Genomic DNA, 16,821 nt, shown 5'->3' on the forward strand with positions numbered 1-16,821 from the left:
AGAGACATTTCTCCATCAGTGTAAAAAAAAGACATCAACAGACTTGCCCTCTTCCTAATACACCACAGCAGTACGTATTAATCATATATTCTCCTCCTTTTTTGTTTCTTACCTTATACTGACTTTACTGATGCTTTGATTCCACCTTGATTCCAGGATACCAAAAAAACTGAAGGATTTTTCTGGTATTGTTGGGCCGTGATACCTCTCAGAATAACTTTTTAATTTCCTTTGTCAATGCCTGCATTTGTTAAGTTTTACTCATGATTGTTATTTTTCCTGTCTATTTTACAGAATCTATTAACATTGGCACATACATACACATCCATATTTTGATTGTTTGCATGTTTTCTTTTAACTAGGACTTGTTGTGAACCAGATGCAACTGCAGTTAGTTGTTTTGGTGACCCAGTAAAGCATTTGTAAGAAACTCTATTTATCACTTCCCTTTCATCTCTAAGTTCTTCCTCTCGCTCAGGAGTATGTCAGTTTTGGTTTGGGTCACCAAACCAAAGTATCAACATGCTCATTAAAACTGTGATCACAGCTGAAATGGAGTCTGAATTCTCCAATGGAACACACAGCTGCTCACCCCCAGCACCAGTGAGCAATGCCCACGTGCTGCTTTTACCACAGCAATGGACATCAGGGGCAGAGCTCATTCAAACTCCACCTGCTGTGGTGCTGATTCTGCTTTGCAACAAATGAATATTTGCTTGGGTGGACAGAGGATCCTTGTGGAACCCCAGCAGGATCCCAGCTGCATTTCAAACCATGGCTGACAGACAAGCCAAGCCAAATGTTTAGCAACCTGCCCATGGAGTGGCTCAGTGGCCTATTGGAGGCAGTCCCAGCTTCACTCCCTGTCCTTCTCCCTTGCCCCCAGCATACCTGGCTGTTATCCTAAACTGAATTTCCACTTACAGAATAGCGAAACTGGAAAAAAATATGGATGTGTTTTCAATACACCACGTATATTATATGTAAGCTTTGCTGTTGTTATCTTTACATTGAACCAGCAGTTAAAATTCACAAGACAGGAAGAGACAGTATGTTCTTCAGACAGCTCAAAGTGCATGTCACATCAGCTTCAATCAAATTCTTCTAAATTTGCTTTTCTCCTCCTGTTTCACTCTTTATCTAGAAGGAAATGAAGTATTCTCAGACAACGTCCAGTAGAGAGGTCAAGACTAGTGAACTTTCTAGTTCTGCAACACTGGTAGGTTCCCAAGGATAAAACACAACCATTTTCTTCTTTTCAGTCATGAGGAAACCATTATCACTAAATCTGCCTCTTATACTCCCTACATCCAGAGTAACAAAAGGAGCAATTGCGGTGGTCTGAAGAACAAATATATAAATGTCATCTTGTTGGGACACAGAGGCCTGAAAGAGAAATAAAAAAATGTATTATTGAAAAAATACATGTTAAAGAAGACCCCAGTTACCCCCAAAACGGGAAAGACCTGCATATCAGTAAAACAGGCTGAACAACCACATTTGATCAAAAGTAGCATTCTTCATACTAAGAATCATGTAAAAACTGCAAATGTTACTAGAGCCTTCCTACAGAATACTATAGATTATGGAAAAATGCCAAGAAACATTATCACTTTGCCATCTTCTTATGAGAATAACTGAATAAATGGTAATCTGAGCTCTACATAGTACTGTAGAATTTACTATGCAGTGAAAGAGATTTGTCCTTTCACCAACATTTCACTCAGCTTATCAATTCACACCTACTAAAAGAGCTTGCCTTTCAATGATATACATAATAGAAATACACAGAAGCTAAAGAGGGTTAAAACCCAGTAAGACAGAAAGACATCTCATCTTAATGCATGATGGCATTGAAACCCTTATACTTGATTTAGTTATATATAAAAAAATAGTTCTAAAATGTAAGGTCAAGGTATAATGTTTTGTATTAAGTTCTATGAGTACGTAAATCTCAGAGAGACTAAATCCCAGCCAGGATGCATTTTCATGCAGCACTCCCCATTCACCATAAAGAAAGATTATTCTACATAACTTTCAAATACCAGTTAAGCATATATAAACCATATAACCAGTTAACCTCTACAAAAAGAGGACAAATTACAGTCAGTGCAGGCATCATGTTCCAGTTACAAGAAAAGCAATGCTATGCAATTTTGAAAAAAAGCACACATCCTCTACACATTCTGTTTCCTGAAGAAATATAATGCTTTTGATGCTTTTTAAAAGCAATTCTAGGAACTGTAGCTCTTGGATTAGCAACGTATTTGAAAGTCTAGTTAGCTTATTGGTAACTAAGTATAGACATACCAGCCTCTTGCAACACAATGGTTCTCTTAATCACAGCTGCCTTTCTTAAAATGACTACTGTGCATTTATCCCTGCTAGCTATCCTTGTTAGTTAATATTGCAAAGACAACACGGTTACAAGATAAAGAAATGAAATTTTCAGAAATGCTCCAGTTGCAGAGCTTTTCTAATTGATGATATCATCTATAAACCAAAAAACCAAACCAAAACAAAAAAAAAACCTCCCCACAGCATGACTCAGACTGCAGATTGTACCACCAGATGAAAAAAAAAATTAAAACAGGCTGATTTCTTTTCTTTGTATACTCAGGAGGCAGGCTGTGCTGCCGTGAAAGAGATAAGAAGAGAAAATCTGGCCTATTTTCTTTTTGTAAAGCAATTATGCTGGTCCAGATTCAAAGAGATTAGGCCTCTATTCCTCTCTTGTTCAGTTTAGCACTAAAGAGCAAAGCTGCAGTTTGAAAGCCAAATGTGAGAACACAAAGGTCCCCATCCTGCCCATTTGATGATTAGGAATTTTCCAATAAGATGTACAGGCTAAGAAGTGAGGTTTAATAAAGCATGTGTGCACACACACACACAGGGCATGCAAGCTCTCTATATACATAGCAAGCTTGCTAGGAGCAGAAGAAATCTAGGAAAAAAGCAGCAAACTGACTAAATGACAGTGCTATACAACATTAATGGATTTTTTGCCTGTTTAGGAGACTGACACACTTGTCAGCTATTAAGAAAGAATCACTACCATGCCCTTACTGAGGGCAGGGATTTGAAGGAGGAAAGGAGCATGCAATGCTCTGTATTAGCAATGTTACACTGATCTGAGAGCGTGAGCACTTCCAGAGGAAACACTGCTGACAATAATACACCCCACACTCAACTGAACCAGGATCACCTAATCCTGACACACAGTGCTGTCTGCAAGCCAGAACACTTGTCACAATGCTGTTGGCTGTCTAGGCACAAAAAGAAAGGAGCAATGCTGCAAGGTGGAAGACAATCTAAACAAATGAAAGAGAGATTTCATTCTTGAAAACAAAACAAAACCCAGACAAAAACTCACAAACAAATACACAAACCTCAGCAGTCTTATTTGGATACACATATAGTGACACCAGAATACCTGGAAGCCAGAATAGCAACAACCAAGGAGAAAGAACATTCAGTGAAATGAGACACTGCACAGCCAGCAAACAACCCTAACCAGTAGGATTAGCAAAACCAAATGCAGTAATTTAGCATGATTGATGCTTACACTAAGCTGGGTCTTCTCTAATCCCACGGCATCCTTGAGTGATGAAAGGAAGTAATGGTTCATAGGACTCTGGAGCCCATCTTCTCCCACGAGACAGAAAGTAACAACACAGCTCTTCCTGCTACAACATCTGCATCTTTCCAGAAGGTCACTGATGGACTCCTTGTAGATGGGGACAGCACTCTGTGCTTTAACAGTCACACCTTCCTTGGCAAGGGTGCACACGGGCTCCAAAGAGCTCCAGGCGTGCACTACGACCTATCAAGCACATGGAGAGAGCACAAAGCTTAGAAGAAAGGCTCCATCTGTGAAAACAATGCAGCACCCCTAGATTTCAGATTGCTCATTACAACAGATGCTTTTCTGACAGCACCAGCTGATTTCCACCTAGCAGGAAACTACACAATAGATATAGCACAAAAACAAGATAATTCTAAAAACCTAACAAGAGGCCCATTTCAAACAGTCCAGAGCTGCTCTTGATCTGCAAGACTTTTTTGTTTTCTCCAGGCTCCTTGAAAGAAAGAGATTGCCAATTCCTGCCAAGTGAGTGTTGGGAAATGGAATTATTGAGTGACTGATTTGTTGACTCTTTTTGCTCCCTTCCTGGATTTAAAAAAATGCTAACAGAGGATTTTCTTGAGATTGCTCAGCGTTATCTGATGTAACCCAACTGGGTATGCTAGAGTTTCTGTATAATCACCCTTAAACAGAAGCAAGCCCCATCATCTTAAAAGAGATTGTGAAGGTTATATTAATACAGCAAAATGCATTCCAATTCCATGCATTATGAATATACCCTTTTTAAAAGAGCATAATTTGGAAATTAAGCACTTAATGAAAATTACAACATTCTATTTCACACCTTTTCAGTTATTTTTTGCCTTAACAGGAGCGTGCAGTCAGGAATAGATCTTAACTCCTTTCAAGAGTTAAGTTCCAAATCTTCTTGAAATGCAATATACAGTATTTGTCAGAACTATTCTACTGCCAACACTTTTCTGATGCTATCAGAAAATCCGAATTTCTGTCTGTTAGAATAACTCAGACCAGAAATTAACAATTTCATTAAGTGCAGTCCTACTCCAAGAACTGACTATCCAGAAATCGCAACCATTTTCTGTAGCATATATTACTCCATATAAGCAACCTTATAAATCAGAAAATTCATGGAAGCCCACCAGACATAGCAATCATCTAGGAGCTGACATACTCATACTACTAGTGAGTTATTCCTGGTCTCGAGGTCTGTTTTCCCATCCTTCACACTGTTTTCACATGGGACACACTTTATGTCAGGAGCTATATCTCACAGTGGAAAATGGTCCCTAAATTCATCTGGGGTCTGGCTGCCATATGATTAATAGCAACAAAACGTAACAAGCTGAAAAGGAAGACACTTGTCTACAAGGAAACACAGTAGTCCAAATACTAACTTAAAAATCTTATCAGTTTCTATAGCATTATCAGAAAACAGTTAAGGCATCAATTGCAAAGTGGTGACATGCATAGGTGACCTTCCAATTAAAGACGTGCTGTTCATATTTCAGAAGATAATCCAGTCCTTTTTCCCAAAGCTGTATAGTTTGAGTACTGGTAAGCAATGGTACAATCCCTTTTCTCCCCCCTACTTCATCAGGTTATCTAGTTCTAACACCCAGGAAAGAGTTTTGTTAAGCAGTCAGGTACCATTTTTCACACTTTGTTCTATTTAACCATCAATCCCCTAAGATTTCAACAGAATAGTTCATTTCAGCCTTGTACCTACAGGCTATAAACAAAGCAATTCCTTCTTCCGTGAAGCACTACACACATCTTTAATAAAGAATAATGTTGCCCCTAAGATTAAACACTAGAGTTGCATCTCATGGTGTTTGAGCATGGCCTTACTGAAGCTTGTCTGTACAAAAATGTGCTCGTTTCAGCTTCTCACATTTTTGTAGGAGGCACTCAAGAGTGGTGAGGTAGGTGTCACTTACCCTTAAAGTCAGCTTGTGGTCCTCATGAAGATCTGAGACACCATAAATATGCAACATCCCTTTGTCTTCATAGGCCACAGGCAGCAGTGGTGCAAAGAAGTTCTGGGCAAAATAATGGAGCAGTTTCCACTTACCACCATACTCTAAAAATGGTAAAAAAGGAGCAACACTGAAACTGAATCCAAGATTGTCTTGTAACACATTCCCTGTCATGTGCTTTCTGGTCCTGCTGTTGGCAATGCAACATTTCCCTCCACCCATTTTCATCTCTATCAAGTGCAAAGAATGACTGAAGGTATTCTTGCTTCCTTCCAGGCAAGGCTCTGCCCTGGAAAAGATGTGATGCTCTTTCAAGCTTTGAGCTCTCCCGAAAGTTTACATTTTTCTCTGTCTCTGTGCTATCAGTGCTACACTGTCATTCAGCTAAAGGAAGCCTTGAACACAAGTGACAAGGCTGACACAGCATACCACACATAAACCAAGCAGTGGAGCATCTGTGCTGTTGAGAATCCAGACAAACACACTGGCATTGCCACAGACTATCACTAGTATAAAAAGAGACAAGTCACTTATACAAAGGGCTCTCTTCCCCTTTTTCAGGCTTCCTTTCAGCTCTTCCTTAGAGGACATCAGTAACAATAAAGACAAAAGTAAGTTCCCAAACCAAAGACAACTGTGAGCTTGGCAAAAGAAATTTTCCAAGATCTAGAGACAACACCTCCTCCATGGGAGTTAGTATTCATGACAGGCACATGGCAAACAGTTCATGCCATTTCTTTAATGGAAAGCTGTACCTCATTACTTTTAATACTTTGAAAGTTTGCCCTTAAACTGGAAAAGCCATCAAACTCTGCATCCTCTCCAAAAAAGGCACTTTCGCTTTCTTGCTTTGCAACACTGCCACACAACCATTTTAAAAGAGAAGCTGCATCCATTTCTTCCTCTATTAACGTTCCATCTAGCACCCACTATCTGCATTTTAAGTTTGTCCTTGCTCAACCATTATCCAGTCACTGAAATGGCACTAAAAAGAAGTAGCAAGTCAGCTGCACCATCTCTCAAGGAAAGAAAAGTTAAATACTGGTTTCATTCTTGTTTCTGGTTCTTTATTTTATGCTACAAGTTTAAAAGCTGATGTATGCTTGATGATGTATGAAAAATATTTTCAGTGAGATGTTTTTGTTGTAACTCTTAGTAATTACTCTCTTAGTTTTGGTTCTGGTACAAAGCTCTTAGCACTTTCAAACATCTCATAACTAAAGACTTATCCATAGTCATCTTTAAAGGGTTGTTGTGGCTTTCCCAGAGGGACTTGAACATGCCTTGTCTGCACTCCATACAGACATGAATGAACCTTGTGAAGAATAAGTGCATTAGTTCCAGTTTAGCATCTTGCACATCATCTTGTTCTCAGCAAGTTCACAAACAGCTAGCTTGAAGAACAACAAGAGAAGCTCAAATCTGCCTGGAAAACCCACACAAGATAACTGTGCTGTGAGATCAGTCTGTTGCCAGCAAAAACACCACTGGCATTCAAGTTAATTGCACTGAAGCAAACCAAAGAGATAAGGCTGGAGGAAAGCTTCAGGAGAGGCAGCTGCATTTCTTCAAAACAGACAGCTGATAAACTGATGAACATACTCAGTACATTGGTGCTTCTCAGAATAGAACTGTAGAACCATTTATTATGGGAAAGATCTCCAGGATCAAATTCAGCTGTTCACCCGCCAAGTGCACCATTAAACCATGTCATGTTCCCATGTCATACCTGTACATCTTGTAAATACCTCCAGGGATGGTGATTCCACCACTACCCTGGGCAGCCTGCTCCAATGTTTGACAACACCTTCAGTGAAGAATTTTTTCCTAAGATCCAATTTAAACCTGCACTGGCACAACTTAATGCCATTTCCTCTTATCCTGTCATTTGTTAATGGAGAAAAGGGGCTGACCCCCACTTTGCTATGGCCCCCATTCAGGTAGCTGGAGAGATCAAAAAGGGGTGCGTGGGGGTGTGGGTGTTTGTGTGTCCCAGCCTCCTTTCCTCCAGGCTCCCTCAGCTGCTTTCCACAAGCCTTGTGCTCCAGACCATTCCCCAGCTCCACTGCCCTTCTCTGGACATGCTCCAGCACCTCAATGCCATTCTTGTAGTGAGTGGCTCAGAACTGAACACAGAATTTGAGGTGCAGCCTCAACAGTGCTGAGTACAGGGGGACAAATCCCTTCCCTACTCTTTCTGGCCACAGACACAAGCCAGGATGCCCTTGGCCACCTGAGCACACACTGGTTCATGTTCAGCTGCTCTTGACCTGCATCCCAGGTCCTGTTCCACTGGGCAGCTTTCCTGGCACTCTGTCCCTGCCTGCGGCACTGCCTGGGGCTGCTGTGACCCAAGGGCAGGACTTAGCACTTGGCCTTGTTGAACCTCATAAAACTGGCCTTAGCCCATTAATCCAGCCTGTCCAGATCTTTCTGCAGAGCCTTCCTGCCACTCCCACCCAACTCAGTATCGATTGCAAACTGGCTGAGGGAGTATTTGAACCCCTTGTTCAGATCCTTGATAAAGATATTAAGCAGAGCTGGCCCCAGTCCTGAGCCCTTGAAATCCCAGTAGTGACCTGCAGTCAGCTGGATGTGAATCCATTCACCACCACACTTGGCCTGGCCCTCCAGCCAGTTTGTTTTCATGGTGAACAGTGCACCCATACAAATCATGAGCAGCCAGTTTCTCCAGAAGAATGTTGTGGGAAATTACATTAAGGCTTTGCTAAAGTCTAGGCAGACAACACCACAGCCTCTCCTCATCCACCAACTGCATCAGCTTGTCACAGAAGGAGATCAGGTCGGTCAAGCAGGACCTGCCTTTCAAAAACCTGTGCTGGCTGGGTCTGATCCCCTGGTGATATGAACAAAGGCATGTTCTGGCACTCCAAGGACACTTCCTGACAGAAAATATTGGTGGTTTAAAGAACAAATCTACCAAAAATAGGGGGTGCTAAAAAATTACTCTTCAGTCATTAAACTTGAGAAGATGGGGGATTTGGACTGGGGATGGATTATCTGAAACAGAGTAAACAGGGGAGCAGTATCTGATCCAACAAACAGAAGCTATGGGCTTTGTAGGAGAAATGGGCAAGGAGAGTCTGGGAGGGGTTGAAATCTCTAAACACCTCAGGACTGTTACAGGACTTCCTGGAATTTCCACTGTCAGTTAATTAAATTGCCAATGCAATAAATGTTGCTAGCTGCAGAATCCAGGCAAAGCCCACCACAAGCTCAGACAAGTTACCCAGCATGGTCTGAGGTTTCAGTGCCTGTTGACTTGAATTTTTTCCCTGAGCTTAATTCACATAACAAAAATCTAGGCTTCAGCTGTCTTATATATGGAAACGAATAATGCAATTAATATAGAGCAGTTTCTGCGACTTAGTGTAATATAAAATCCTGTTTCTTTTTGAATAGGTCCTTCTCTCAATCTCTGCTGTGCCTTGATTTCCAACTGGATTACACAGCCACAATGGAGAGGGAAAGAGACAGCAGGGATCCTCAAAAAATCTTTCCAGCAAGGGCAACACACTCAGAGTGAACATGGCACTAAACTTCCACAGGAAAACCCAGCAAACAAAAACCCCAGCCAACAAACAAAATCAAACAAACCACACACTTAAAAGTTTGCACCATTTCAAAACCCACTCTACTACTAAGACACACATTGTTTTGGAATGTTTGAAACATCATTAGTCTGCTCAACTCAGATCAGCTTTTAAGACTGGTATTTCCTTTTCCAAAAAAACTAGAGCCATTTTAAAGAACCAAAACTCAACTGCTGAGCAGTTTCACACAGAAAGTGTTTTCCAAAGACAACTTTTCCAGCAACAGGATCTTAATAATACATTTGTCAAAGTAACATCAGACAGCAAGGAAAACTGAAGCTAATTAAAAAGCCCATATTTTTCAACTCTTCTGTTGTTAGGACTAGAACTACATTCCTTTCTTTAAAAACAGGCAGGTGGCATATCAGATGCACCACGAACACAAACCCAAAAATGGATGTAAAAAATCTGGAGGTCAGGAAGTTATCATGAGAAACCTCTGGGTTTAAACTTTCCTCTTACAGACATGCATGCCCAAAGGCAACAGTTAAAAGTTATTTAAAATAGCCCTGGGGTGGTTTTCTCCTCCTCCCACATTTAAAGAAATTCTTACAGAAATCCAAGTTCCTCAATTTTTCTTGACAATATCAAGGGAATTGCACTCTCTGTGGTATTAAACTTCAGAACAGGAAACTAGAATTAGGTGTGTAATGAAACCCAATACCCTTTTTCTGACTCCTCCCTAAAGCCTTCTACACTGATGGCAGGAGTGCAAATAAACAGATCTCCCTGAAATTATTTTAGATTAATCACTTCACACCATTAAATGCAACCTGAGAAACATGCTGCTAGTTCCTTCCTCACCTCAGCCTCATGAATTCAGATCAATTATTCTCCGTAACAGCCTGTACTGGGGCTCGCCAGGGGCTCTAAATATTGAACCTGCAATAAAAGCCAGTTATCTGCTCGAGGGAATCTCAAGACTACGAGCTGGGTACCTCAGGGTGACACTTGTCTGGGAGTGTCACAGCACTCCACCAAAACATACTGCAGAGATGCACAGCCAGCTTCACAGCTGGGTGCTAACAGTCAGGACCCAGTTGTGATAAAAGCTGTTTATTCTGAGCTGAAGCCAGAGGTACTATGACACAAGTGCTGTGCTGTGTTTTCTTTCAACCCAAGCAAACATCTTAAAGGTAAAAGGAGAAACATTTGCTACCTTCTTCCTCCCCCACCATGTGCAAACATCTCTGCTTTGTACCGGAAATTATGTAAACCCCTCCATGACTTTCTGCAAAGTAACAGATTTAAACAAAAGCACTCATTGGTGATACTACTGTGCCACCTAACAAGATGCAGAAACGTGGTTTTGAAGTGCAAATAAAAGTAATTTCTCCCAAGTCTTGCATAATTTCAGCCATTAGCATTTCAAAATCCCTCTACCACACTGCCTAATTAAATGAATATTAAACCTTTCCTCATCTCACTGAGGGAATACAACAAAACAAAGGGACAGCTGTATCTCTGCTGAGCTTCTTTCTTCTAAACTTCAACAACATATGAATAATTCAAGTATTTGATAAATATTCTACAGTGATGTCATCTCTGTACTCAAAAAGACATTACATCTATCAATACACCTGTCTTTACAAAGGGACACTTTTCCGAGCATCTTTTTCTCTTGGGGCATATAAAACCTACGAGCATCACTCATTGCTAGAATCATAAAAGTGAACATTGTGATATTCCATTTCCTAATACAAGTCTAGAAAGTCCAGAAAGATGAGCATCATAGTTGGACCACTGCCTTACATTTAAATAAATTAGCCTCTTTCTTCTACTGGTTTTTGCTTTGTTCTTGCAGTTATTTTGTTTGAATTAATTAAAAAAATAGAAAGAAAAAAAAATAGAAAGGGAGAGGGACAAACATCTCCCAGAAAAAGAGGGGTAGGATGGCATTTTATTCCAAGGGCACATCAAGACTGTCCATAGACACTCTTACTTTTTCTAGTTTGTTCATGTTTTTTCACACGTGAATTGCTTAAATAAAGCTTTTCAAAACCAAAATATGTGAGAAATAACTAAAATGGAAAAAGAATCTACCCAAGTCCTATACAGTTGCCATAGGGCAGCTTCTCCATTTCAAAACGACTCCTAGAAAAAATGTTTGGAACATGAAACACAGCCACTTCCCTCATGCCACACATGCCTCATTCCTCCCCTACTTCTTACTGTCTAAGTGACTTATCCCTTTATATGTCTGATTAGTTTTGTGTTCTAAGAAGAAAAAAAAAAAGTGTAAATAGCATATTAGCAGAATAATTTAGTCATTCACCTCATTTGACACCCAGTTAGACATCAAATCTCAGCCAGTCATCTCCTATAAAAAGCTACTCAGAAGCTACACTGAGAGATATCTTATGAAGTTCTATGAAAATCAAATTCATCATGAAGAAGATAATTCACCCCAGTTCTGAGACAGCTAAGGACACACAGCTAATGAATCACATTTAGAGATAACCATCTCTCCCCCAGCTGACTAGAGAAGAAATCTAGATGTTCAACTTTTACATCATAAATCCCATCCTGTAATGCATTTCTAAAGGATGGACAGAAATATGTTCAAAGTTTGTAAAAGTATCCAAGAGACAGATCAGAGCTGTATTTCTTATTCTGATACTTCCAGATGAGGAAAACACAACTGGCAGCTGGTGCTTTTTACCAGACTGTCACAAACTTACCCAAGGAAGCCCATGAAGGTGCCTGCCAAATGTCATTGAGCTGCCAGTACAGAGCACCCATGGTGTGTCCTTCTCCATTGATTATTTCACTTTGACTAAAACGATAGAATTCAGTTTCTGTCTTTATACACTGAGCCTGCATCACCTTGGTCAACAAAGAGACAGAAATTATTTTTGGCATATTGGATTTTACTTTTTTTTCAAAACTTGTGTGAATATATTGATACACGACACAGACTTCACAGCAACAGCACATAACTTTAAATTTGAGCCCTGTGGAGTATCCACCTGCGGTGCAGTGGAACTATGCTGAAAGGAGATCTATTCCTAGCAGCTCCCAACAGCTTTGCAAGCAGTACCCTTCAAGAATCTCATATCGGGCTACTTCCATACAGTGAGGATGGTCTTTGAAAGGGAAATCAAAGACAAGGCAAATAAAATTAAATTTAAAGTAAGCATTTTTTACATTAATTTAAATAACCCCCTCCAGAGTTGCAAAATTATGTTAAGCTGCATTGCCTTCAATATACATTACCTTAGTGTCTAAACCCCTAAACTCTGAACTTACATTCTCACTACAGTCAAAACTGTGCATCAGAAAAGCAACCTTTTTTCAGCTGCACTCCTACTCCTTTTCTCCTTCTCCATGGCATCTAAAGACCACTTTGCAGAACTTTTCACTGGCCAGGTTCTCAATGGATGCTAAACAGACTGCTATATTTTCTTCACACAGTTTATTATTAGGCTGGGGAGATATACAGAAATTTTTAAAATAAAGTTAAAAGCCTTCAGGACAGCCCAAAAGGTAAAGATATTACTGCTGGTTAAACACTAAAGCAAGTTTGCTTTCTTTATCCTTTTTGCTATCCTTATTTTGGTATTAAATTGCTTAACCTGTTAATAAGGCCTTGACAGACTTAGCCTTACAGACACTCTCCCAGCTTTTTTTGAGTCAGGACCTCATGGTGAAAGCTTTATCCCTGGATTCAATTTCACAGCATCGTCTATCCCTGTTCTCTTGTCAAGAGTGCCAAAAATTCTCAAGCAATTTTGCTTTTATATAAAACTTGCTGACAGCAGCCCTCAAACATTAGAAACTTAGTGAGTGTGCAGTTACTTCCATCAAGAGTGTTTCCGAAATTCTTGAAACACCAAAAGTTAACAGCACTTTCAATCTGCATAATAGCATTAGAAAGTTACTTAGCATCTTTTAAAAACTGCACAGAAATCACAAATAAAGAAACAAGCATGATGTAGAACTACTATGAATGAAAAGCAAAATACATGCTTCTGATTTGAAAAAAAAACCAAAATATATTCTCTAAAATATCAATATTTGAGTCCATAATAAAACAAAAGCTACTACTAATCTAATTAATAGAGAACTACATTCTTTGGAAAAAAATTTGCTTTCAAAGCTCATGTGCTCCATGTGGCAAGAATCAAAGCAGTGAGCCTACAAGAGCCACATGAAGAGCAAAACATCCCCACCCTGGAACAGGGAGCAACATGCAGCACTGGGAATAATCTTGTACCATGGAAGCCCAGTACATCCCTGCCTCCTCCCCCAGCTACGTGAGCCCAGCTCAGGAGAAGGACCAAGGCAGCACATATTGGCAGACTTTCTCCTGGCTGAGACAGTTTCTGGGTAACTCCCTGATTATTCCAGAAAATTGGAGTCTCTCTACAGTAGAGACGAGCTAGCTCCAAATTAAACTGGACTCTCCAGTTCTTCAGAATGGAAACTTTCTGTATGATGGAACACTCCCTAAGGGACCAGGTCCAGTTCTAACAGCTGACAGAATTTAATGGAACAAGTACTGACAGCTGCTTCTGCGAAGACATCCCTGTTACCTGAGTGAGGTAAATCATATCCTTGAACTTCTTTACAGGATCTGGGCTCTGGGGAAGCTGGAAATGACGCCCAACCTCTTGAAGCATCTGAATATTGCCACCTTCATGGTGCTGCCGATGGAGAGAAAAATTGCTTGTGTAGGACCAGTCCTCAGGGGAGGAAACCTTTAAAAACCACAAAAATAAGGTATCTGAATGAAAAGGTAGAAGGTACAATGACAGCCAGGATACTGAGGAAAGGATATCCATTACAGTCTACTGATATCATCCAAAACCTTAAAACTGGTAGTATATTTCTAAAGTGCCTCATGCAGTCATGCAAAGATTTTTAATCACTAACACCCTTTGCTTACACTCCTTGTAGAAATAAATGAAAACACACATTGCTGTTGAACCCAGAAGAGCAACTTTTGGCACAGTGGCATTTAACTTAATTGTCCTAAGGTTTGGGTTGGCCAAGGGACCTCAGAGTTTTGCTTGCATTCATAGTAAATCAGAAACACCCTAGGTTAATATGGAAGAATGTAATGTAGTCAAACACATTGAGGTATAAAAGTTATATAAAGTCAGTAGGGGTATAAATTCTAATAATATGTATATATATTTTCAAAACCTGCCTCTGGTAACAAATTACCATAAAACAGCTTTTTTCAACTAAAGACAATGACAGCCTAACTCATTAAGTTATTATTGCCAAGTTTTCATGGTAATTACTATCTCTACACAATCTTATCTAAATTTGTTTCTTTTTAGGCCGGATTGGATAATTCTTATTGTTATTAATATAGACGAATGTTCTAATTATGCTTCAGATAATAGGCTTTGCCCAGCAAACTGAAAGAAACGTTCTGAACTCCTTTTGGTTGCATGCATGAATATCAACATCTCTCCCTGGACAAATGGACAAACAGCATGGTATGTCTCTGCTCCACTTTGATAAATAAGACAGAACATATAATATATAAATTTAATGGAGACAAAATGAAATCCTCTCACATGCAATACATTAAGAAATAGATTATTTACATTAAAGAAATTGGTAAATACATAGAAATCACAACATTTTAAAACCCAGCACAATTCAGCTTTTGTCATATTTCTCCTCTTTCTCAAACACACATCCCTAGACACCACAAAAGTAAACAGATGTAAGTCAATCATTACTGAGCTATGCATGAAATAGAATTGCTACCAGAAATAACAGTTTCATAATATTCTCTCATCCAAACCAAGTCCCTCTTGCAACATCAAGGTAAGTATATTGAACACCAAGGAGGGAAACAGAATAGTTCCATCCCGTCCCTCCCCACCAGCACACACCTCTATCCCACTTATGCCATACCATGCCTAACAACACATTACTACAGGTTGGATGCAGAAGTTTTTTGGGAAGAGACTCACTGCCCTCACTAAATGAGAGCAAAGGGGACAGCAAGGTGTGGACGCCCAGCCTCACCTTTTCAATTGTACTGAAGGAAGGCCAGGACTGAAATCCATACTCTGAAGCAAAACGAGTTTTGGGATACACTGTCCAGTTCCAGCAGTCACTGCTGTAGTCATAAAAGTGTGTGTCACCATAATGGGTGTCATAAGGATTCTGGGAGACCCAGCCTTCTTTAACTGACTCCAAGCCATTGGTGGGACTGGATGCCACAAAAGGACGACTCTTATCTTCCTGGGATTTAAAAAAAAAAAAACAAAACAAAAATACAACCCCCTTACAAAGTGATTGACATTTACTATCTGAATACATAGACTATTTTTTGAAAAGAGGGGCTTGGGGGCAGGGAGACCATACTTTTTCCACATTTCTGAGTCACCACCTAGGAAACATTCCCTTTTTATGTCCTAACATTCATCATCTTTACTTACTTAATTAGCTTCTTACTTATGTTCTTGGAGGACAGCTGGGCATGATTCTGCTTGCTCTGCTCTTCTGAGGGATTCTCTCCTCACATCAAGAGATTTTCTATCTTTATATGCCTCTAAATTCTTAATGAAGGCTATTTAAAGTGTGCCTTGTGAAATATATACTAAAGGAACATTAATATTTGAGTACTATGACTTCTTTATGGAAAATTATTACTTTTGCAGTGTTTTTACAGGAACAAGGCCACGATTTTCTCCTTTCTTATTAAACAGTCACCTAAATTTAGTCCTAACAAATCCAAGGTGTTCTCCTTTTAATGCTTGCATGGTATCATTACAGGTTATTGTCATTTTAGGTGGCTCTGCATGCTAAGATGGATGAGACTACAAGAAGGGTTACATTTCAAATTGTTCAGAGCTGCCTTTATTTAGAGTCTCAGTAGATTTAGAACACTAAATCTTTGAACAATAGCCTACAAAGTACTGAAGGAATCCTTTTGCAGGTATAATTCATTTAACACCCTAATTCTAGTAAGATAGAGGCCCAAGTTAGTCACCAGTAACAAGTTACTGCAATTGGCTCGAACACAGCAATGCGCTCAGACATTTGCTTCATTTTAAGAAACAATCCTATTTCCCACATCATCTTCTTTCTTTTTTTCTTGGCGTAATTAATAATTAACTGAGACAATTTACGACAGGAAATCCTGGATTCCCTGAAGTCTTTAGCTCAAAGGTAGAAGTCTTTTTTTCAAGTTACCAAGTCCAGCACTACTAGTACTTATGGATTTCCTCAGCTGGCTTGTATTACACAGGACCTGAAGTTATCTCCCTCTATGGTTTTTGCACTCAAAATAATTATTCTACTGATTTAAAATAAAAATGGGTCCATCTTGGATGGCAATGCTGCACAAGTACCAAGCCAGAATACCTCACTTTGTTGCACACACATTGGCCACCCACCTCATGTAGCTAATCACAAAAACACCACAGCACACCTTTACACACAGCTCAGTACAGAAATCTAGAATCTCCTCTTCTAAGAGGATAAATAAACCTAAAAACCTGAGCAAAATCACAACTAGACTTCATCAAGGATTCCAGGTGTTTGTAGACTGCATACTCGCAGTTTAAATTTTGCATCAAAATATTTCACTGTGCTTCCCACACTGTAGAACACTAATATTTTGTTTACAAATCAATACAATGACTACACAGCA

General features: G+C 39.7%; 1 protein-coding gene across 4 annotated transcripts in view; it reads right to left on the reverse strand.

Annotated features, from left to right (window-relative positions):
* Positions 1 to 953: 953 nt before the first annotated feature.
* MANBA (mannosidase beta) overlaps positions 954 to 16,821 on the reverse strand; it is a 45,030-nt gene continuing 29,162 nt past the window's right edge. For 2 of the 4 annotated variants that reach the window (XM_064417089.1, XM_064417085.1), the window contains 6 exons: positions 15,189 to 15,407; positions 13,733 to 13,897; positions 11,879 to 12,023; positions 5,545 to 5,687; positions 3,566 to 3,823; positions 954 to 1,386 (listed from right to left, as the gene is read on the reverse strand). In XM_064417089.1, the coding sequence (XP_064273159.1) occupies positions 1,162 to 1,386; positions 3,566 to 3,823; positions 5,545 to 5,687; positions 11,879 to 12,023; positions 13,733 to 13,897; positions 15,189 to 15,407 (1,155 nt within the window). In that variant the 3' untranslated portion in view covers positions 954 to 1,161. The remainder of the gene's footprint in view (positions 1,387 to 3,565; positions 3,824 to 5,544; positions 5,688 to 11,878; positions 12,024 to 13,732; positions 13,898 to 15,188; positions 15,408 to 16,821) is intronic. The other 2 variants (XM_064417087.1, XM_064417088.1) reach the window with 2 other exon arrangements.

The sequence above is a fragment of the Passer domesticus genome, chromosome 4, assembly GCF_036417665.1.
Source record: "Passer domesticus isolate bPasDom1 chromosome 4, bPasDom1.hap1, whole genome shotgun sequence".
Taxonomy (NCBI): Eukaryota; Metazoa; Chordata; class Aves; order Passeriformes; family Passeridae; genus Passer; species Passer domesticus.